The sequence below is a fragment of the Carlito syrichta genome, unplaced genomic scaffold (assembly GCF_000164805.1).
Source record: "Carlito syrichta isolate Samal-C Ts95f unplaced genomic scaffold, Tarsius_syrichta-2.0.1 Scaffold303273, whole genome shotgun sequence".
In the NCBI taxonomy this organism is placed as follows: Eukaryota; Metazoa; Chordata; class Mammalia; order Primates; family Tarsiidae; genus Carlito; species Carlito syrichta.
The window spans coordinates 227,395-250,610 of record NW_007247369.1 but is presented as its reverse complement, the minus strand read 5'-3'; the positions used below and the strand labels follow the sequence as shown (position 1 = coordinate 250,610).

General features: G+C 36.5%; 1 protein-coding gene across 7 annotated transcripts in view; it reads right to left on the bottom strand.

The window, feature by feature from the left end:
* The window catches only part of DCUN1D5 (defective in cullin neddylation 1 domain containing 5), a 29,012-nt gene that overhangs the window by 4,854 nt on the left and 942 nt on the right, over positions 1–23,216 (bottom strand). For 2 of the 7 annotated variants that reach the window (XM_008058273.2, XM_008058274.2), the window contains exons 2-6: positions 21,432–21,523; positions 16,084–16,154; positions 15,578–15,669; positions 284–392; positions 96–200 (exon numbers count right to left, since the gene is read on the bottom strand). In XM_008058273.2, coding sequence (XP_008056464.1) covers positions 96–200; positions 284–392; positions 15,578–15,669; positions 16,084–16,154; positions 21,432–21,523 — 469 coding nt within the window. Of the gene's footprint in view, positions 1–95; positions 201–283; positions 393–7,653; positions 7,684–15,577; positions 15,670–16,079; positions 16,155–21,431; positions 21,524–22,673; positions 22,827–23,216 lie in introns of those variants that run through there. The other 5 variants (XM_021712443.1, XM_021712444.1, XM_021712447.1 and 2 more) reach the window with 5 other exon arrangements.

Genomic DNA, 23,216 nt, shown 5'->3' with positions numbered 1-23,216 from the left:
GTATTAAAATTTTATTTGTTTCTAAATTAAAAGTATAACTTTCAATCAGATTAAGTTTTAAAATAGTATTTTCAAAATAAAAAAAGCATACATACCTCCAGGTACTGGTAAAATACTGAAAACAGTGGCCATGTCCTCCCAAGCAGAAGAGCTAACATAGATTTAGCAGTATCAATATCAAGGCTTCTCTGATCTTTATCCTAAAACATAAGTAAAAAATGTTCCTAAGTGTGGTCTCAAGATGAAAAATTTTTAACAAAACTAAACATGAAGACTACCCTACCCTTGCAAAATCAAAGGCGTATCGGTAGATATTCTTAAATGACGAAATATCATTCAACTGTGAGCGCAAAAAGTCAAACTTGTTCTGTAACTTTTCTGTGCAGTCACACCTTAAATGAAAAAAAAAATAGGAAACAGATTATATAGTCAAGAAAATTAAACCAAAGTATTAATATCATTGGGGGTAGAAGGAATGCATTAAGAAAAAAGTGTATTTATGAAGTTAATTTAGGTTTAAAATTCTATGATTCACAAATTTATTTTAACAAGCAAATTTGCTGCCCTTGCACCTACCAATGCAATAAAAAGGAAAAAGGGGTAATAAAAGAAAACAAAAAACTGCGAATCAATAAAAGTTCACTCCTATGTCTTTTCTCTTTTTTTTTTTTGAGGTAGAGTCTCACTCCATCGCAAAGGCTGGAGTGCGGTGGCATGCTCACAGCTACCCCAGCATCTACCAACTGGGCTCAGGCAATCCTTCCGCCTCAGCCTTTCAAGTAGCTGGAACTACAGGCATGTACTACCACGCCCGGCTAATTTTTTGATACATGGTAGAGATGAGATCTCGCCAAGTTGCCCAGGCTGTTCTCGAACCCGTGGGCTCAGGCAATCCTCTCACCTTGGCCTCCCAAAGTGCTGAGATTACAGGCTTGAGCCACCGCACCTGGCTGTCTTTTCTTAAAAAAGAATAATACAACCTACTCAAAAAATTCCAAATTAAAAATTGTGATTTAAAATCACAATTAAAAAGAGATATATTAAAATATGCTTTTATCACATATAAAGCCAAAACAATGGCAGAGCAAATGAAATCAGGGCTTTGTCACGTATTTCTTTGGAAAGTTCTTAGGCAACACCTACGTAAAAGAGATTAGCTACGAGAGGTTTTAAAAGTTTAAGGTAAAAAACAGAAGAAATCAATACATTATATTAAGTAGTCCAGTCGTAATTCCAGATCCCTACATTTTTATAGAACAAGAAGTCAAGGCCAATCAGTGGAAGCATCTAACTTCAAAAAAATTACATATATAAAAGCATGTAAACAACAAGCTACACACATTATCTCTAAAGACAAGACACCGAAGGCTCCAACATCTGAACTGGCTTTTTAACTCAGTTGGCCGATAAATTCCACTGTTCAGCAAGAAACAAGGCAGATGAGGTCTTTCATGGTCTGGCACAAATCTCCAGTCTCACTCCGGCCACTTCCTGAGATCCTCTTCACTGTGCTCTAGGGGAGTTCGCCAAACGCCACAGCTGTGCTTTAGCACCCATTATTTCCTCTGCTCGAAATGCTGTCCCTCAGCATTTTGACAGAATATTACTCATGAAGATCCAGCTCGGATTTTGCCACCTCTGAGAGACTATCTGACTCCCCTCAAATTAGCTGTGGCATCTACTGTGACCTACGGCATTCTACTCAACTGAAGTTTAGTATGCATCACGCTCTACAAACACATGGCGTTCTCAGATTTAACCAAGACTTTCACTGTGCTAAATCAATGATGTGAAGATCTTCTATGGTGTGTAATAACGCATGATTTTATTAAGGTATAAACATTTTGGACAAATTTCAAATTTCTAACATTAATTGAACCTTACATTTTTTTTTTTTTTTTTGAGTTGGAGTCTCACTCTGTCACCCAGACTGGAGTGCAAGTGGCTGCTCCCGGCCACCACAGCCACACCTGCTGGGCTCCGGCGATCCTTCCACCTCAGCCTTCCAAGTAACTGGAACTACAGGCGCGCGCTACCACGCCCGCTAATTTTTTTTAAATTTATTGTAGAGATGAGGTCTTGCCAAGTTGCCTGGGAGGGTCTCGAAGCCGCGGGCTCAGGCAATCCACTCACCTCAGCCTCCCAAAGCGCGGGATTACAGGCTGAGCAACTGAGCCCAGTAAACCTTGCATTTTTAGAATAAGACAAATTTGATCATGTTACCTGTTTCACACATTACTAGATTTTTCTTTTTGCTATGTTCCTAAGTGAGACTGGCTTGCAAATTTCATTCTTTCACATACTCCCTGGTAGTTTTAACAACAAGCTTGTAGTATATGCCTCAGAACATGAAATGGGGATTACTAGCCCCCCCTTTTTTCAGTTTTCTGAAAAAGCTAATGTAATCTTGGAATTAACACCTGTACAAACTAATATGAGAACTGAGGGAGGGAAACACTTTTATTAATAATAAAACATTTTTTTTGCAGTTGTAGTTTCATTCTGTTGCTCAGGCTGGCGTGCAGTAGCACAGGTAATGCTCATCGCGACCTTCACTCCTTAGGCTCAGGTGATCCTTCCACCTTATCCCCCAAGCAACTGGGACTACAGGCACACGCCGCCACACCTGGTTAATTTTTTTTGTCTTATATAGAGAAGAGGTCTATGTTGCTCAGATTGGTCTTAAACACCTGGGCTCAAGCAATTCTCCAGGCTAGACCTCCCAAAGTGCTGGGATTACAGCCATAAATCATAAATTTTAATGGCTATAAAACTATTCAGATTTTCTATTTCTTTGGATGCTTTGGTCATTTACACTTTTCTGATAATTGGATTATTTCACGTTTTATTTAAATTTGTTGTATAAAATTATAACATCTTTTAACTGCATTAATACAATTTATTTTTGTTGTCTTTCTTGACCAATCTTGCCAGAATTTAATTCATTAATTTAAGGCTAAACAACTTCCCTTAATACAATTCTAACTGCAAACACAAATTTTGATAAGTATTATTGCTTTTATTATTCACTTGTAAATAACACCCTGACAAGAGTTATTTTGGAGGAGAGGTAGGGATAAAAAACTTACTGGAATAGGTTTAAGAGAGAATGAGAAGAGTAGAACTGGAGAAGGTAAATATAGACAAATACTTCAAAGAGTTAGGTCTAAACTGACTCAGAGAAAAGAGGCACTAATTTGAGTGGGATGGAGAGGAGAAGATTAAAGAATTTTTAATAGATAAAAAATAACTTCTACTTCCAGGAAGACAGAGAAAAAGTACCCCCCCCTTTAGGTACAACTCAAATCCCTGGACATGAAAACAAACAGGAGACTCAAAGGTGAAGACTTGAGGAATGACGTGGTGGCGAGTTACATTTTTTTTTTTTTGGATTTTTTTGTTTTTGTTTTTGCCTCATAGATTCCAAACTTAGAGCTGAGGTAGCCACAAATCAGAAATACCAATGGAGGCAGACAAAAAGCTGCAATAAAAACCTGCTCTTTTTCTGTCTAAAAGACCAAGATGGGTCAGTCGAAAAAGATGGAAAACTCGTAGAAGATAAGCACCACTTCAGTTACATACTGACAAAAAACAGAACAAGCTACGCTTCAACCTCCATCACTGCCAACGGAGACCTAACCTGTTCGCTTAGCAGCACATCGTGAAGCCTCCCTCTCAACAACTGCAGTGTTGACGGAACCCTACGAGGAGTAGGTGGCAACCAGCAGCTGTTCCTGCTTGGGGTAGTGTCCAGGAACCTGGTGAAGCGTCCGGGCTTTCGTCTTCACATAGTGGTGAAAAGGCTACCAGTCAGTGGCACCACCTGAGCTGTGCGGGGAGGCCATGTGGGAAACAGCAGCAGGCACTCTACCCCTTTCAGACAAGAAGGTATCAGTAGAGGCCTAGTGGGAGCCCAGAACTCTCACCACTGCCCAACAGTCACAGGGAGCATCCCTCCTTGAATGTCACTGGATGCAGGGTAGAAACTTCCATTTCTTTTAAGTTACAGCGGATGAGGGAAAGAAATACATTACATAAAATAAAAATAAACTTCAATTTCCACCTGGACCTGGCAGTTCTAGAATAAGCTAACTAAACAGAAAGTTTAAATAAGATCCAGAGTTTCATAACTTAATGCCCATAATGTCCAAATTTCCATTAAAAAAACCACCTGTCAAGCCAAGAACCAAAGTTGCAAATGGAATGCAAAAAGACAATCAATAGATGCAAACCAAAATGACAGAGTGATTACAGTTATTTGATCTAGATTTTAAAGCAGCTATCATAAAAATCTTTCAAAAAGTAATTAAGAACACAATAAAACAAATGATAAAATAGTCTCAGCAAAAAGACAAAGTCTAAAGAAAGAAATATAAGATATAAAAAATTAACCAAATGGAAAATTTTTGTAAAATACAAGGTAGACTTAAGCCTTAACATATATCAAAAATCACATGAAATGTAACTGTTCTAAGTACACCAATTAGAAGACAGAGGGAAAAAAAAAAAAACCTAGCCACACGCTGTCTAGAAGAGACTAACATCATATATAACAATATAGGAAGGATGAAAAGAAAAGAATGAATAATATATAGAAACATTAAACAAAATAAAGCAGCAGTGGCTACATTAATAGTAGCTAATGTAGACTTTAGAGAAAAGAAAATTATTAGAACAGAGAGAATAATTCCATAGTGATAAAAGGGCCACTCCACCAGGAAGACACAGCAATCCTAAATAATCCTAAGCAATCCTTTATGCATCAAACAAGAGAGCCATAAAACATGTGAGGTAAAAACTGAAAGAGAAATAATAGAAGTGAAAGAGAAATAAACAAATCCACAATTTTAGTTGGATATTTCAACATCCTTTTCTCAGCAACTGATAGAAAAACTAGACAGACTATCAGCAAACATACAGAATTTAACACCATCATCAACCAACAGGATCTAGCTGGTCTTAATAAAACACTCCACTCAATGACAACAGAATACACATTCCTTTCAAGGGCCCAAAGAACATAAACTGAGACAGATCATGTCTGCAGACATAAAACAAACCTCAAGATTAAAAATAACTGAAATAAAAGAGTGTTCTCTGACAAAAATGGAATCAAATAGCAAAGTCTCCAAACACTTGAAACTAAACAGCAAATTCTTAAATAATCCACAAGTGACAATAAGCTCAATGGAAACAAAAATACATGAAACTAAATGAAAATGAAAAGACAGCATATCAAAGTTTGTGAGACATAAATAAAGCAGTGCTGTGAGGGAAACTTATATAGCAAACATTAAGAGAGGAAGCCTCAAACCAATAATCTAAGCTCATATCTTTAGAATCCAGAAAAAAGAAGAGCAAAATAAACACAAAGGAAGTAGGACAAAGAAAATAATTAAGAGCAGAAATTATTAAAACAGAAACAGAAAAATTAATGAAACAAAGAGCTTTGAAAAGAACAATAAGATTGACAAGCCTCTAGCAATACTGACAAAAGAAATTACTAATATCAGAAATGAAACTGGGGGTACCATTAGAGTCAGTTATCAAAAGGATAATAAGGGAATAAATTATGAACAACTCTACACATACAAATTTGACAACTTGGGTAAAAGGGGCCCATCAATTCCCTGAAAAACACAAACTACCAAAACACATTCAATATGCAATACATATTTTGAGTAGTCCTGTAACTATTAAAGAAATTGAATTCAATATTTTAAAACTTCCAAAATAAATCTCCAGGCTCAGATGGTTTTATTGGAGAAGCTACCCAACTTTTAAAGACTTATTCTACAAATCTCTTTAAAAAAAAAGAGAAGATAAAAGAAAAATTCATTTATAAAGCCAGTATTAACCTGATATCAAAGTCAGAAAAATGCAAACAAAATGAAAAGAAAAACTACATAATTATGTAATTTAATGCAGAAAAAGCATTAAAAAAATTAACATTCATCATAAAATTCTCAGAAAAAAAGAAACAAGGGGGAGGAGCATCCTCAAATTGATAAACAGCATCAACAAGCAACTTTGTTTTCTCTCTAAGATGAGGATCACGGGGAAAATGTCTCCTTTCACCACTCTTATTCAACATAGTGGTAGATGTTCTAGGTAATGCAGTAAGTCAAAAAAGGAAATAAAAGACATACAGTTCAGAAAAGAAATAAACTGTCCCTGCATCTAGATGGCATGACTAAGTAGAAAACCCAAAGAATTTTTGAAAATCTCAGAATGAGTTTAGCAAGGTTACAGGACACAAGATAATTATACAAAAATCAGTTGTAATTTTACATGTTAATAATTAACATATGGACACTGCAATTAAAAGTACCATATCATTTACAATGGCTCAAAATAAAAATGAAAACTTAGGTATAATTCTAGCAAAAGACACACAGAATTTGTAGGCAAGAAACTGCACATCGTGCCAGGTTCAGTGGCTCAGCCTGTAATCCCGTGCCTTGGGAGGCTGAGGTGAGTAGATTGCCTGAGCCCACAGGTTCGAGACCCGCCTGGGCAACTTGGCGAGACCGCATCTCTACAATAAATCAAAAATCAGCCGGGCGTGGTAGCGCACGCCTGTAATTCCGGCTACTTGGAAGCTGAGGTGGCAGGATCGCCGAAGTCCAGCAGGTCGAGGCTGCGGTGGCCGGGAGTGGCCACTGCACTCCAATCTGGGTGACCAAGTGAGCTTCCAGCTCAAAAAAAAAAATAAATAAATTGAACATCTAAAAAAATGGAGAGATACATCTATCTTCCATGTATTTCAAACAGCTAGTAGAGACGTTAATTCTTTTCAACTTTGGCAGGGTTGGCACTCTGAGAGGCCAAGGTGGGAGGACTACTTGACCCCAGGGACCAGGTTAGCTAACATAATGAGACTTTGTCTCTACCAAAAAGTAAAAAAAATGAGCCAGGCATGGTGATACGCACCTGTAGTGCCTCCCAGCTACTCAGGAGGCTAAGGTAGAAGGATCGTCTGAGCCCAAGAAGTCGAGGCTGTGATGAGCTGCGATCATGCCACTGCACTCATTATGGGCAACAGAGTAAGACCCCAACTCAAAAAAAAATAAAAAAAACAAAAAAAACAAATCTATGCACTTTAACCAAAACCTCTGCAAGCTTTTTTCTTGTAATGTAGGAAAGATTATTCTAAAATGTATATGGAAAAGCAAAGAAACTAGAAAAGCTAGAATAGTTCAGACAATTTTGAAAAAAAGTGAATCAGTCTATTTAACTACAAGACTTTTTATACGTAGCTACAGTAATCCAGATGTATGGTCTTGTCATAGGGTTAAGAAACATCAATGGAACAGAATAGAGCATCCAGAAATAGACCCACACAAATATGACCAACTTTTTGACAAAGGCGCAAAAGCAATTCAATACAGGAAATAGTTTTTTCGACAAATGTTACTGTAGCAAGTATAAATCTACAGACAAAGAAAGAAGCCAAGACCTAAGTCTCATACCTTTTACAGAAGCTAATTCAAAATGCACCACTGGTGGGTCAGAGTGGCTTACATCTGTAATCCCAGTGCTTTCAGATGCCAAAAGTGGGAAGCTTGAGGCTAGGAGTTTGAGACCAGCCTGGACAACGTAAGGCCTCCATCTCTACAAAAAATTTAAAAAATTATCTATAGTTCTACCTACTTGGGAGGCTGAGGCAGGAGGAACATTTGAGCCCAGGAGTTCGAGGATGCAGTGAGCCATGACTGCACCACTGCACTCTGGCCAGGGTGACAGTGTAAGACCCTGTCTTTCTAAAAAAAAGAGGAAAAAAAAAAGCATCACTGACTCTTAAATGCAAAATCTAAGATTATAAACCTTCTAAAAAAATATAAAATTCTCAGGATGTAAGGATAGGCAAAGAATTGACTTGACAGCACAAGTACAATCCATAAAAGAAAGAACTGATAAACCAGACTTTCATCAAAACTAAAATCGTTTGTTCTGTAACAGACCTTGTTAAGAGAATGAAAAGACAAGTTATAGGAGAAATTGTTTGCAAACCACACATTCAACGAAGGTCTAGTATCTAGAATCTATAAAGAACTCTCAGAACACAACAGGAAAAAACGTATCCTCCATATTTGTGCCTCTTTCCCGTTTTCCTTCTGCCTCTTGACAAATTCCTTAGATACTGCACCACTCCCTACACTTCAGCTCCATCTGTCTCCTTCCTATCTAATCCACTGGTTTTTGCACTGTTGTATTTTTCACTTTTACTGAGACTATTCTCCTTTTCCTTTTACAGTTATTTGATCTGGAAGCTGTGATAATTCAAAAAACTAATCTTGAGGGTCTGATACTGAAGTTTGTTCCTTAAGACTGACTTGCCAATGTTTAATGGATTTTTACTGTAAACTAATCATGGGACCATTTCTGCAACAACTGAAGTTTCTGCTTAAATGTGTTCCTCTCCAGAACTGCTTCTACTACAAATATGGGAGTCCTATTCTAAAATAAATTTTTGGTTTGGGCCATACAGTGAATTCCAGCCCCAAATCTGCATGGCAATGAACACAGGACAAGGAATTATCTCTGTGTTCATTGGTTGTATGTAAAACCTCTGGTTGTATGTAAAACCTAGCCCAGGCAATCACATCACCATTTACTAGGAAAGTCTGTCATCAATGTCTTTATGTGAAGTTTTCATTCGATTCCCACCCTATTCAGGTTTTGCTTGCAATCTGTCCCGTTCTCAACAAGCATGACAGGGGAGTAGTCAGACCCTAGGTAACTTTGAATAGGTAGGTATTCTCAGGGTAAATGCCAGCTCCACTGACCCCTGTGGAGTCAATATCTCTCAACATTTCTGGCCTCTGATTACTTTCCTTAATTCGCAAGGAAGCCCAGGTATGCTTTTTATTTACTTAAGCATTTTTTTCCCAGAGGAAGGAACCATTGTACTTGGCAGTGGGACTCAGGTATGCTTTTTAAAAGATGTTTTTATATTTTACCCAGCACTTAAGTGTTTTACATGAGAGTTTGTTCACTCAGTCTGCCATATAGTCAGAAAATATCAAAATTTGGATAAGTTAGCCATGTAATTTAGCAGGGGCCTAATTCCTTATATATGAGTGAATGTACAGTATGTTTCATGAAGAAACAAGAAAAAGGTATTCCTACTACGTATTAGAAATGTATTACTTACTATTTCAGTTAGTGCAAAAATTATTCACTATGTGAAAAATAGGCTTTAATGAAAGTTGAAAATGCAGTTAACTTCTACCATGGGATATGCAGAATAAATTCTCATATTACATGCTACTATACTGCTGCTTGATAATTTGGAGATGAAGTCTTCAAGATCTCCAAACTTAATACTTGAAAATGTTCAAGCCAGGTTCGGTGGCTCAGCCTGTAATCCCGCGTCTTTGGGAGGCTAGGGTGAGTGGATTGCCTGAGCCCGCGGGTTCGAGACCCGCCTGGGCAATTTGGCGAGACCTCATCTCTACAATAAATCAAAAATTAGCTGGGCATGGTAGCGCACGCCTGTAGTTCCAGCTACTTGGAAGGCTGAGGTGGAAAGATCGCCGGAGCCCAGCGGGTTGAGGTTGCGGTGGCTGGGAGCGGCCACTGCACTCCGGTCTGCCCGACAGAGTGAGACTCCAACTCAAAAAAAAAGTTCAGACAGTACATGTTTTAAGTATCTAGTTACATGCACTCCCCTCCCTACCATGACCATCTTAGAGGCCTCCTTTCTCTTTGGGAGTGCATGTAAGTATCTAGTTACATGCACTCCCTTCCCTACCATGACCATCTTAGAGACCTCATTTTCTCTGTTTTTCATTTTTTTAAAGTAATGTGAGTCACATTTCACACAAAAATCTCATGTAGAATCTTACTATACTTGAAATTTATGAGCAAAGTAAATGCCTCCTGACATCTCAAGTTCTTCCTCTCCTGACCACCAGCATGAAAATCCTTGTCATAGCATAACACAGGACGGACTTGGCATATGGCAGCACTCCAAAAAATATTTGTTAAATAAATGTAGTGATTACCAAAAATAAAGCACAAGGTAGGTAATATATGTATTTAATTATAAAAAGTTTCAAAATTCCTATCTGAGGAAGGTTAGGGGCAAACTGAAGATCAAATAAAACCACAACACTTAGTAATTGTGAAGTCACCAGGAAATTAAGAATCCAAGAAATGACAATCTTTTCCAAATATTTCACATCTCATGGGTATACACTGTAACAATCTTACTTATGTGATCTCATAATCTTAAGACTGACAGAAAAAGTGAAGGAAAAAAAAAAGTTCCAAGACAAGCAGACTTTGGTTAAAATTCCAACTTCTTCACTTCTGGCCATGTGTCTTTCAGCAAGTTACTTAACTTTTTGCAACCTGTTTTTTCATGTTCAAAATGATAGTAGTAGTAGTAGTAATAATAGTAATAGAGGACAACCACAGGCAAATTACTTAATCATTTTTGCCTCAGTTTCCTTATTTTAAAAATGACAGTAGCAATAATAATTTCATAGGACAACTATGAAGATGAAACGAGAACACGTGTCCAATAATTAGCATAGTACTTAAGCTTGATATGCTCCTTTTGAAGCAAATGGTTTAAAAACCACCTATATTACACACCTCTGTCCAAACAATGTCACACCATTTCCATTGGTCTATCATAAATCTTGAACAGAGAAAAGAATCCAACATATTTGTTTATAAAGAAATGTGAAAAAAAAAGTAAAAACCTCCACATTTATTACGAGTGTCACAGAGACTGAAAAGACCTGACAAAATGAGTGAACATACCCAAACAGTCACTAACACCAACACAATTCTCTTTTATTTTTATTTTAAAGATGTGGGGTACAATTCAGGACTCGGTACATAAGTGGTCATATTTAATCTAGCCTCGAAATTATTACATCAGAAACTGAGCATTGTAGAAAGACTATTTCCTTTGAACTAAAAAGAAATGCATTCTTAACTAGCATTTTATGGAAAGCAAAAGATTGTTTTTTGAATAACAACCAAGTAAAACCACAGAGATTTCAGGGAACAATGGCACAATATGATACACCACTCTCCAAGGCTGCTCGGTTAGAATAAGAAGAAATGGGCTTACATTTCAACATTAGGACCTGGAAACTAATTTCCTGGTACTGCTAAACATCTGGTTACAAAAGGAGGTTTTCAAATTTTTGTTTCATTAAATACCTTTAAATGAAAAGAATGTCTCATTTATGTATTAGATCTAAATGAGATTTTCTTACTAGTCATTAAGTCCCAACAAGTGTGTTGTGAGACACCAATGTGTAACACAAAGAATTTTATCACAAAGTTCTGGATTTCTAACTTCCTCTAAATCAAGTGTACCAACCAGAGCAATACTGTCTACTTCTGGGGTATTTGGAAATGTGGAGGAGGGGCATTGTGAAATTGTCATGACGACCCCAAGGGAGATCAGAGTGGAGGGACACTAATGGCAATTAATAGTTGGGGCCTCAAACGCTAAGCAAATGATAGTCATATCATACATACTAGAACATGCCATCTATCCCAGTCTCCTACCTCCACCAAAAAATCATGTAAGCATTCCCCACTCCTCTCCTCTCTCAAAGAAAGTCAAACTAGGCCATTTCCTTTAATGTTCAAAATCCACACGGTTTAATATGGAAACTAGATGATGTACAATGTACAGCCCATTGGCAGTCAACTTTGGTACTACCACTGTGTCAGAGGCCACCTTCTTGTCTCTTTTTTTCATCACCATAATCAAGTACAGTTCTCTTCAAAGGCCTATGCTCGGTTTTCTCCACGAATACGGTACTTCATCCTAGATCTGATACCAAACTTTTAGCTAGCAGATAGGAGAAAAGTTCTCCACTCCAGTGCAGTATGCCAGAATAAAACCTGCAAGCATCCTTGGAACTTTAGGGAGAAAGATCCATAACCTCCTAAAAGCACATGCAAATTTTTGTGTGTAGTAATGCATGTGCATCTTAACGGAGACAAGAAACATGATTCTCAAGGTTCTATGACCTCAGAACTTTAAGAACAGCAGCTCATTGAAAATCATCCCCCAAATCTTTGATAATTCCTGTGCTCAAAAATCCTGCTGGTTTCCGAGTATCTATAACATATGTTTGAAACTCTCTCAACATGTTAAAGTTCTCCACCACATTGTAACTATTACTCAAATACCTAGAACTCTAAACCTATCCTGGCAATTTTCTTTAAGTACCTTATGAATCTAACAAATCAGACTACTTCCATCATATATATGCTTTCCTTTCTCAAGGCTCTGCTCCCAAGTTCTCTCTTCTGAAACATTTTCCCATATCCTTAACAAAACCCTAATCATTCAAGTTCCAGTTCACATGCCACAGCTAGAGAGATTTCTTTATGTACTCAGCTCAAATTAATCTTAATAGCACCTGTGCTTCCCAAGTATTTTGTACTCTTTTGTACTTTTCTACTCTAGCACCTGTCCCATTCTACCTGGGTTTACGGTTAAAGTATTGCAATGTCTTCCCTGTCCTATTAGAGTGTCATTAAAAGGGCAAGAGCTGGCTGGGCATGGTGACTCAAGCTTATAATCCCAGCACTTGAAGAGGCAAGAGGATTGCCTGGGCAACATGCTGAGAACTCTTCTCTACAATAAACCAAAAAAAAAAAAAAAAAAAAAAGTTGGGTGTGGTAGCGTGTCCCTGTAGTTCTGGCTACTTGGAAGACTGAGGCGGCTGTGAGCATGCCACTGCACTCCAGCCTGGGTGATGGAGTGAGACTTCAACTCAGAAAAGTAAATAAATAAAAGTAAATAAACAAATAAATAAATGGGCAACAGCTAAATCTTAGCCTCACTGTGATCACAAGTGTCCTGGCGCCTAACATAATATAGGTGTTTAATATAAATACCCACAAAATGGATATGCAGGGAAATTTGACTATTATCAAAGAAAAGTTACATAGAGCAAAATATGTACAAAGGATATGGCAATTTCAATCCCTCTGACTTATACAATGGCCAGTCTAGTCTAGCTACATACAAATTCATACACACAAATTCTTTCACACAAAGGAAATCCAATTCAGTTATACAAAGCCTATGCAAAAGACTTAAACAAAATGAATGTTAAAACAAATGAATGGCTTAAAACAAATCAATGTTAAAAAGTATTCTGAAAACTATACAGCAATACACAAAACAGATCAGAATTAATCATGATTACTATAATTCACTGTTCTTTACTAAAGTATGTTTTAACTACCAGACTGGTATTTTTTTTAGCAAAGTTCTACGTTTTCTATGGGTTACAATTAATTAATTGAAACAATTGATAACTGATAATCATTAAGAATGATTTTGAGATCATCAGCTGTCCAGGCTAAATTCAATTCTAAAAATATAAAAAATATACAAAGAGTATTGAGATTGTGAAGTTTTACATTTTAAGATTATGTTTATTATATAAAATCAGATATACCAAGTAACTATTAATTTTAAAATTAAGACACATGAATTCCTTTGTTTCCCTGGATGGTAAATTTAAAACTGCTTTATTCATACCAAGTTTTTTACAAGAAGATTCAGGGAGCAGTAAGACTTGGCCAATTAAGGGAAGATACTTTGTACTTTACATGGCAATCTAGATTATGGGAAAAAAATACTATTTCCTAGCCAAGAAGGCTTGCTTATTTCAGTAGCTTTAAGGCTCTACAGTATATTATTCTAGGCAGATGAGCAAGAAATAATAAACCAGGGAAAGAGAAATTTCTTGGGTAATTTTAAGTACTGAATAATTGCTTTTATTTTGTATAGCCTGTGAACTTCCTATAGGAAAGGTGTACTAATAAAAATCTGCCCATAGGCTAGTCAATGTCTGTTCTTGTATCCAAGACCATATGTTGTTAATTATCCAGGAGTATATATTAGAAATGCATTGTGCTTTCACATTTTTGTTATATAAAGGATCTTTATATTGTATCAACTTAGGCAAAAACATAAATAAGAAACATTTTGGTTTAAAAATATACAATTACTTGTTAGCTGAGATACTCAAAAAAAACAATACAAAGAGGAGAAAGAAGAGGAGGAGTAGTAGTAGTAGTAGTAGTAGTATAAAAAGCACTTGTAATGCCAAGTAAGATGTCATACAGTTAATAAGCCATGTTATAAAATAAATTTTAATGGAGAAGATTGAGTTGTATAAAAACTATATTCACTGCATACTCTTTTGTATATTTATCTTTCTATAAAAAGCTAATAAAATGGTAGAAAATAGCCCCAAAACTTCAGATCGACGTATTTAACTGTGTACCTAGATGTGTGACAGAATTCTTGGTCGCAAATACCATCATTTAAAAGTGAATAATGCTGCTCTCTTTTATGAAGAATGCTAATTTATACACAAAAGAACAAAAAAGACAGGAGTACAGTATGATGGGACTGTTAATCAGGAAATTTAAATTTGAGGACCTAACTCTGCCACTAAGGAACTGTGTTAACTTTGTCAAATATGTTAACCTCTCTGTGTCTCAGACTCCCACTTATTAAAAACACAAAAAAACAAAAACAGAAGGGAGAGGGTTGACTATGTTCAAGAAATTATGATTTGGTCCACATGAGAAAAAAACATTTACCCAAGAAAAAATACATAAAATATTTATATATCAATGCTGGCTTTAAAAGAGAACTATAAAGCATCAAGCACTAAAATTTCAAATTTAAAAATTTAAGTGCCATATGAACAAACACACTTTAACAAAAACTAAGGAAAAATAAACAAGAAATAAATAATCGTTAAGTGTGTTAAAAGCATAATCCCAACAAGAAACCACATGGCTAATTAAACCCTAGTTTTTGCCTCAAAAATATTATATACTTATACTTCCTTTATTTTTGAATGGAGATAACTAGTAACATCATCTATGAATATTAGAAACATGATAATATAAAATTAACACAAAATTGCTAATTTATTCTGAAATTAAACGCACTTTATTCTGGAAAGGTGAAGTTAAATTATTCTTATAAAAGTACAATTCTGTAACTTATGAAATGGTCAAAGCCATCCTAAAACATAAAATGACTGAAGACTGCATGGGAATGGTACACAATTTCTATTTTTGTTCTTTATGAATTGATTTGGCAAAAAAGAAATCATAAAAGTGTTATATAACTCTATCTTCAAATTTTAAAAATCAAATATAAAATTAAAGAGGGCAGACAGGAAGCATGTGAGCTTAGGCCTGCCCAACAAATTCCTTAGATAGAAGAATTCTGTATTCAGAAGAGGAAATCTTTATTATTCAAACAACCGATGAATAAATAATTCTTTGATCATGGACTTCTAATTCACTCACCAAAAGAATCAGTACATTTTAATAGAACCGAACTGAGGTTCTTTTTTAGAGAATATGAAACATGGGGTAACTATTCCTTTCCCAAGACCACATGTAGTTTTGCCAATCCCCAAAACAATCGTTATAGATCAAACAGATTTGATTATTTTAAAGTGAAACCTTATCCTGAAAATTATGAAGCACGAAATATCAATTAAGATCTTCAAATAGGCCATCAAATTTGTTTTTTAAAAAAATGTCTTACTGTAATGAAGTCATTCCCTTTAACCATTCTTCCTTGGTAAAAAATCCCATGCTTTCAGCCTCCAATTTCCACGCTAAAACTAACATAATAATCTGGAAAGAACAGAACATAAAGGATAGGGGAAAAGTCAGCACAGAGATAATCATGTCTATATTTATCATGGAGAGCATTTTTATACAACTACTTCCATCCTTCAACTATTAAAGAGTACAACTTCCGGAATTATTAACTATAAAGAAATTGAGATGTGCCAATTTCTGAAAAGTAAAAAGTTCTAATAGTTTCTGGAGGTAGAAATTCTCTTACTCTATTGCAAATGACATTTGTATCAAGAAAGAGAATACTTGCTCAACTTAAACTGATTAAAAGTACCCTAGATGCAAATTTACAATATTAAACACGAAGAAACAAAATCTTCATACCAAGATTAAAGTGTCTCAATTTTAAAAATTTGTGAATATGCTATACCCCACTTATATTCTATTCTACTTAGAAATAAAACATACATTTTCAGGTTCAACACCAATGTCTTCACAAAATTTTTCCATTCCTTCTGGCCCTACAACTTCATCAGGACCTTCAAAGACAAAAATAATTTATAAATTGTGTTATATTTAATAACAACGTAAAACATAAACTATTATGCTAAAGGCAATTATGAATACCCCATACTATTTTACAAATAATTAAATTTGAATTTTGGCATAGACTTGATAAGTAGTAACATTTGATACTAAGATTTAAAATTTTAAGGTTTTTAAGTATTCTTTGAACATCACATCACAACATGAATTAAGAAAATTTTTAGAAAGCAGTAAAAAAAATTCCATTAGTATCAATCATTCGTTTGTACAAAAACTTGAACCTATCCATTATAAAAGAAAATCAGAGGACCTACTCTGAATAAAATTGTCAGCAATGCAGGAATATAAAGAAACTTATAGGGCAGAGGTGCTTAACCTACTATATGTCAGAACTCATGCCTGGTGCAATACAGTAAACACAAGAATATTTACTTGTAAACAGAGGGTCGTTTGTTACCCTTTTGAAATATACTCAAATATATTGTAATTCTTAAAAAAGATATATATATTTTGAAAATAACGACACGGAAATTACTACATTCAATTTCCATCTTGGTTCTAAAATATACAGCAAAGCATTAGTTACATCACCTTAGGGGAGAAACAAAAGTTTCTTTAATCTTTCAGTCATCTCTCCCAAAATAAACCGCTGGTACTTAATTTGTTCCTTATTTTATGCCCTTAGTAACACTAATATAAGTCAATACATCAATTCTCATATTTTTTAATGTTATCAGACTTCCAAAATATAGTAACTAAATCATTGGCAGGTCCCTTGCAACTGGATAAGACAAAACCAACATGTTTAACATTATAAAATATGATAAAAATGTGTTTACTGATATAGGCTTTTAAAAATATACTCTTAAAATATTATTGTTAAAGTAGCCAAGAGAAGCCTCTATCTAAGTGGCTAAGATGACATTAACACATGGTCTGAAACCAAAACTCTTTAAAAATATTTTTTGTGTAAAATGGTAAATGTCGTTTAATTTAAATAAGTACTAACAATGCACTGAGGTATTAAAAGGTAAAGAAAAATATAATTATAGGAGACTTTAGCTTCCTAATATTACATATATATTTGGAGAATTGTTTTAATGAGAATGTTAATCTGATAATTTAAAAAGCATACATATAAAATAAAGGTGTTGAAAAACATAATTGAGTCTATCCTTATATATGGCTAGAAGAAAACAAAAATCAGATATAAAAGCTTAAGGGAAGAAAACAAGGGCTTTTTAAAGCCATAATAGAAATATATTCTAAATTTGTCTAGCACAACAAGGAGGCTTCAATTTTTTTTTTTGTTTTTTTTTGGGTTGGAGTCTCACTTGGTCGCCCAGACTGGAGTGCAGTGGCCGCTCCCGGCCACCGCAGCCTCGACCTGCTGGGCTCCGGCGATCCTTCCGCCTCAGCCTTCCGAGTAGCCGGAATTACAGGCATACGCTACCATGCCCAGCTGATTTTTTGATTTATTGTAGAGATGAGGTCTCGCTGCCCAGGCGGGTCTCGAACCCGCGGGCTCAGGCAATCCACTCACCTCAGCCTCCCAAAGGCGCGGGATTACAGGCTGAGCCACCGAGCCCGGCTGGAGGCTTGAATTTTAAGTTGCCATTAGTGATTAGAAGAGAAAGCTGAAGAGTTAAATCCAGAAATATCAGTATAGCGCCCCCTAGAAACTAGGGGAATTAGTTGGTTCATTATTGATTATAATTCCATTCAAATCAAGTTAAATTAGGTTATACAGAGATACATAAGATCTTACATAGATAGGGTCTGTAAATGTTAAATGATTTCCCCAAAGCGATGCAAATAACAACAGATCCAAGTCTTAAGCAAGGTCTACAGCAACGTTCTTTTACTGACTCCATAATGTTAATTATACTTCTTGAACCATATCCTTCCAATAAAACTCTCTGGGTAAAACTTCTTTAATTAACTCTTTTGGGCAACTGGGTTTCCATTCAATTGAAGAACCTGGAGGAATGATTTTGTTCACACTACTCTGTTTACCCTACCAGCTGGGTATTAAATTAGGTCTGTGCAATTCCAATCTGATTTTTGAACCTTTTTAAGAGTATCCTTTCACTTTCCATGTTTTTGTTTACCACAGATCTAGTAAATATTACTCAGGAATGCAAAGTCAAGGTTTATCACGAATAACCTGTAACACTAACATGACTACTGATATTTTCAAAACTATAAGAAAACAAAACACCATCAATTTTCTGATTTCTTTATAACCATACAGCTACATCGGCAGGACTACTAACATCAGGGAGGGAAGGGGAAAAAAAAAGGGCTCAGTGACACAGCACCTTCAACATGAGCTATATATAAGAGTAGTTACCAATTTTGGAACAACATTACAAAAACATACAACTAGTATGTTTGATGTTGTAACACTATTATTGTTTTTTTTTTTTTTGAGTTGGAGTCTCATTCTTTGTCACCCAGGCTGGAGTGCAGAGGCAAGCTCATGGCCACCACAGCCACGACCTGCTGGGCTCAGGCGATCCTTCTGCCTCAGCCTTCCAAGTAGCTGGAACTACAGACACATGCCACCACGCCCAGCTAGTTTTTGTGATTTATGTTAGAGACTAGGTCTCACCAAGTTGCCCAGGCTGGTCTCAAACCCCAGGCTCAGGCAATCTTCTTGCCTAGGACTCCCAAAGTGCAGGGATTACAGGTTGGGCCACTGCGTCCGGCTTAATAATAACCAATATTTATTGAGTTCTGACTATATGCCAGGAACTGTGCATTATTATTCTCAGTAGGCACCATTACTGCCTCCATTTTGCTTATTTATTTAAAGTTAGAAAGTAAGATTTATTAAGGAAACAGAAAAGCTCCCTAGTAGGAGGGGACATGAAGGGGTGACCCATTTGCCTCCATTTTAATAAGGACATTCCCATCTGAAGACAGTTACTATTTATTTGGCAAACAACAGGCTCCTCCCTGATCAGGTCTCTGCAGGAAGCAATCTCCACAGAGGGCCTTCCCCAGTCACTTTATCTGAAAGTCCATCCAACCCTTTCCTTACTCTATTCCTGAACTTATAATTCTCCCCAATCTGTGATTTTTCTCTCCTACATATGATCTTGCTTGTTTACTGACTGTTTTCCTCACTAGAAGGCAAGTCCCTGAGGGCAGGCATCTTGTCTGACTTGTTCACCATTATATCCCCAAACTCAGCACAGTGCCTGACTCAAAACAAGGGCTCAATAATATCTGTCAAATAAATCAAGCATACTATTTTACTGTATTATTTAATATATATTTTAATATATAATACCAATATTTTCTTTTCTTTGTAAAGGTGAAAGAAAATATTTTCTTTTCCTTGTAAAGGCCATGTACACAGTCATGTACACATTTAAATTAAAAACAAACATCATAAACAGTAGCAATTAAAAGCATGGGCTTTAGGATCAGCATGACCTAGGGTTGCATCCTGGGTCTTGTTACCAAACAACCTTGGGCAAATTAATTTACACCTCAGTTTTCTCATCTGTAAAATGGGGATAACTAACACTATCTACTTAACAGAGCAGTCATAAAAAAAGGATATACTTAACACACTTTCTGGAATAATGGCAATTATTATGTTGGCTATTGAAAAAGTGCTAACATAGAAAATAAGTGTATAAGCTAATTATAATCTTATGCTACCTTAAGAAGTTCCTAGGAAAAACTAATTATAATCTTATGCTACCAAAACAAGGAATCATAAAAGGAAAAAAAATACTATTTTTGTGGTTATCTAGTAACCTTTATAAGTGAAATAAGATGAGTGACCTTTTGATTCTATATCATACATACTAGTAAGACTGGCATTTTGAATAATGGGTCAACATTTTAAATGGAGGTCAGTAAAAAAATGAATTCTCTTCATTTAAATTGGGTTAATGGTTGTCTTGGGATGCCAGTAATAGCATTTTTTCCTGGACTAAAAAGATTCTGTTCTGTTACTAAACAATTTTTATAATATACTTTTGGGATCACTCAGCTGATCCCAACAGGGAAGTTACTGCCCGTCTTTCAAAATAGTCTCACTTTCCATACAGTTAGCTTAAACTTGTATCTCAAGTTCAGAGTACACTTTAGACATTAACATGGTCTTATTAAAATAATGCAATAACTACACCTGCACTTCTATTTTAAACAGACATTCTGAGAACAACAGTGATAAAATAAGGGGAAAAAACAAGACAAAAAAATAGGGAAACAGGTAAGCAAAAGGAAACAGGAGACTGGGTGTGGTGGCTCACACCTGAAATCCCAGCCCTTCAGAAGGTCAAGGCAGGAGGATTGCTTGAGCCCCGGAGTTTGAGACCAGAGTGGGTCATATACCAAGACCCCGCCTCTACCACAAAAATAAAAAAGAAAAGAAAAAGGAAACAGGGAAAAGGAGGGGGGAAAGAAAAGCAAAGCTTTAAAATCAGCAAAACCAAACTATTCTAAGGGGAAAAAGTTTCATATGCTTCGTGGAAAAGTTAGTGTAGACGGGAAAGAAGTGTTCTTTGGCATATATGTGCATGACTCTTTGGCTGGATCCCTGGGCGGCTTTGAAGTTCCCCTTTCAGATATGAGCCCTCCCCTTGGCCTAGAGGTTTTACTCACCATTGACAGGGCTCAGCTGAGGAATTTAGCTTCCTCAGAGCCTTCCCCGGTAATGGAGAGGCTGGGTTATGTGGTCCTCCTTTCCTATGAGCTGTCTTGGTGTACCTTCCTGGCATAGTGTTTACCACACTGCATGAGTTAACATCAGTCAGCTTGCTTTCCTCCCTATTGCTGCATCTCCAGCGAAGGTGAGTGGCTAAACGACAACCGTTAAAGGATAAATGTGTTGTGCGATGACACAGATGACAGTTAAGCCTTCTGCTACTGAGTCTCCCCAAAAGTTTCAGAATATGTTAGTTTCTAGTTCAGAAAAATTAAAAAAAACGGAAAAAAGTTTCATTATGTACTTCGTACTTTGGCCAATGAATGTAGACCCACGAATCTATATCTTCCTTTACAAACTGCACTAAGAGTAAACGACTCTCTTCCCTCCCACTAATTACATGCTGAATATATATTTACATAAACATCAACCTGAACTTGCACCAAGTTTTCAGCCTGCCCACAATCCTCAGTCTTGACCCTGATGCCAGCACACGGCACTAACACACAGCAGTCCTGCAAGAGATGGTTTGTTCAATGGATAAATCACAAAAAACATTTTCAAGCACACGACTGATATCTCCTTATATTAGTTTCATTACCTGCATACTCATAAAACCAAGCCAGGCACTTCTTGCTTGAAAAATGCTCCTCTCCACTTATTAGTCTAGCAGGGGGTTGGGATCTGCAATAGCTTAGAAAACACACAAATGCCTAAGATTTTTATCGAGTCTCAATTCTTAGTGGAAAAAAATGTTCAATATTAATTACTTCAATTCAAATTCAACAATTTTTTTTTTTTTTACAGTTGACATTACTGGAAAAAAACTAAGTTGTTAAGTATTTGCAACTTGAGACAACAGTCTATACATAAGAATTTCTAGCTAAAAAAGCCCAATCACTATCAGATTCCAAAAATATCAACTAAAATTATTTCTCCAATTTTCAAAAGACTATATAGAAGTTCAACCCAGCTCTCAATGCAGGAGTGGAAGATGGGAAAGCATAAATCTTTGTGATTCTGTTACTGATCAGTATGGAAATTTTATTTGTATTAATAGATATTTGAAAACAAAATCTTATAAAGTATATTTTGATATTTAATGAATCAATATTTCAAAGTAAAATGTCATATTAAGAGTTGTTTATCATGTACCAAGCTTAGATTTTTAAAGATAAATGACTTACTTAGGACCTAAGAGTATATTAAATTGCATAGATTAAAAAAAAAAAACCCACAACGCAAAACCCTAAAAGTTAATAGTTCAGATAATTGGGCCAAAGCTATTTAATCTCAGATTCTGTTCTTTTTTCATAAGATAATTTTCATTGCTTTTCATAAATTCACCAGAACTTGGGAAGTTCAAAATGGCCTCCAAGATTTAATAGTCTTCAGAGAAACTTTCCTCAAGGAACTAAAATAATTACACTATCACAATGATATAGACATGCCAGGACTTCTGCAATGGACTAAGGTAATGTAAAATAAAGGCACCATATTAAAAGATTTAGATAGATACAAAAATTTTAAAAATTAGATCGATTTAGATCACCTGAGTTCTAATACTGCCTGCTCGGCTATTTGTATGTGCTTAATTTAAATAATTTTGATACATTATACCCTTAAGAGGGCCACAAATTGGAGCAACATAAAATTTAATAATCTGCCTATGTTTTGTAAGATTATGAGCTACTTATGTAACCATGTCAAATTTAAATGCAGTTAACAAGGGGTGAAAGAAAATTGTGTAATCTTTCACAATAGGCTCCTTTGCCAAAGCACAGAAAGGAAGGAAAAAACGTCAACCAATGACAAAAAGATGCAGACTCAGTAAGTCACCTACCTCACGTCTTAGGCAGATCTCTCTTTAAGGAGAGCTCTGTCACTATTTCCTGCTTATACTGCGGGTTTCGGTCATGTCAAGTGCCAACCACTGACAGAAAAGCCCCCAGGAAGGGGACTTAAAAAACAAACCAGCAAAAAACACTCCTCGCCCCCAAACTGAACCGATTTTTGGCAGCATCCAGGGCTGCTGGGACGCCCCCATGGGACCAGGGAGCCACAGCTAGACGATCCTGCCAGGTCTCCTTTTTCACCCTGCGGATCCAGAGGACAATGGCTCCCGAATTATTCAGATTTACCCCGAGAGCGAGCAGCGTCCTGGGCGCCGGGAGACAAAAAGGCACGCGGGGCCTTTCCAACTCCGCACGCGGGGCCCCGGCGCGGGGGAGGCCCCCCGCGCCGGGAACAACCAGGCTCCGGCGATTTAAAGGGCCTCCCGCCGGGGATCTTCCGGGTTGGGCCCCCCCGAGTCCTCGGCGTGGAAGCCCGCGGCGGCCCACAAGTTCTCCCCTTCTCCGCGCCCGAGGCGGCTGCCAAGACGCCC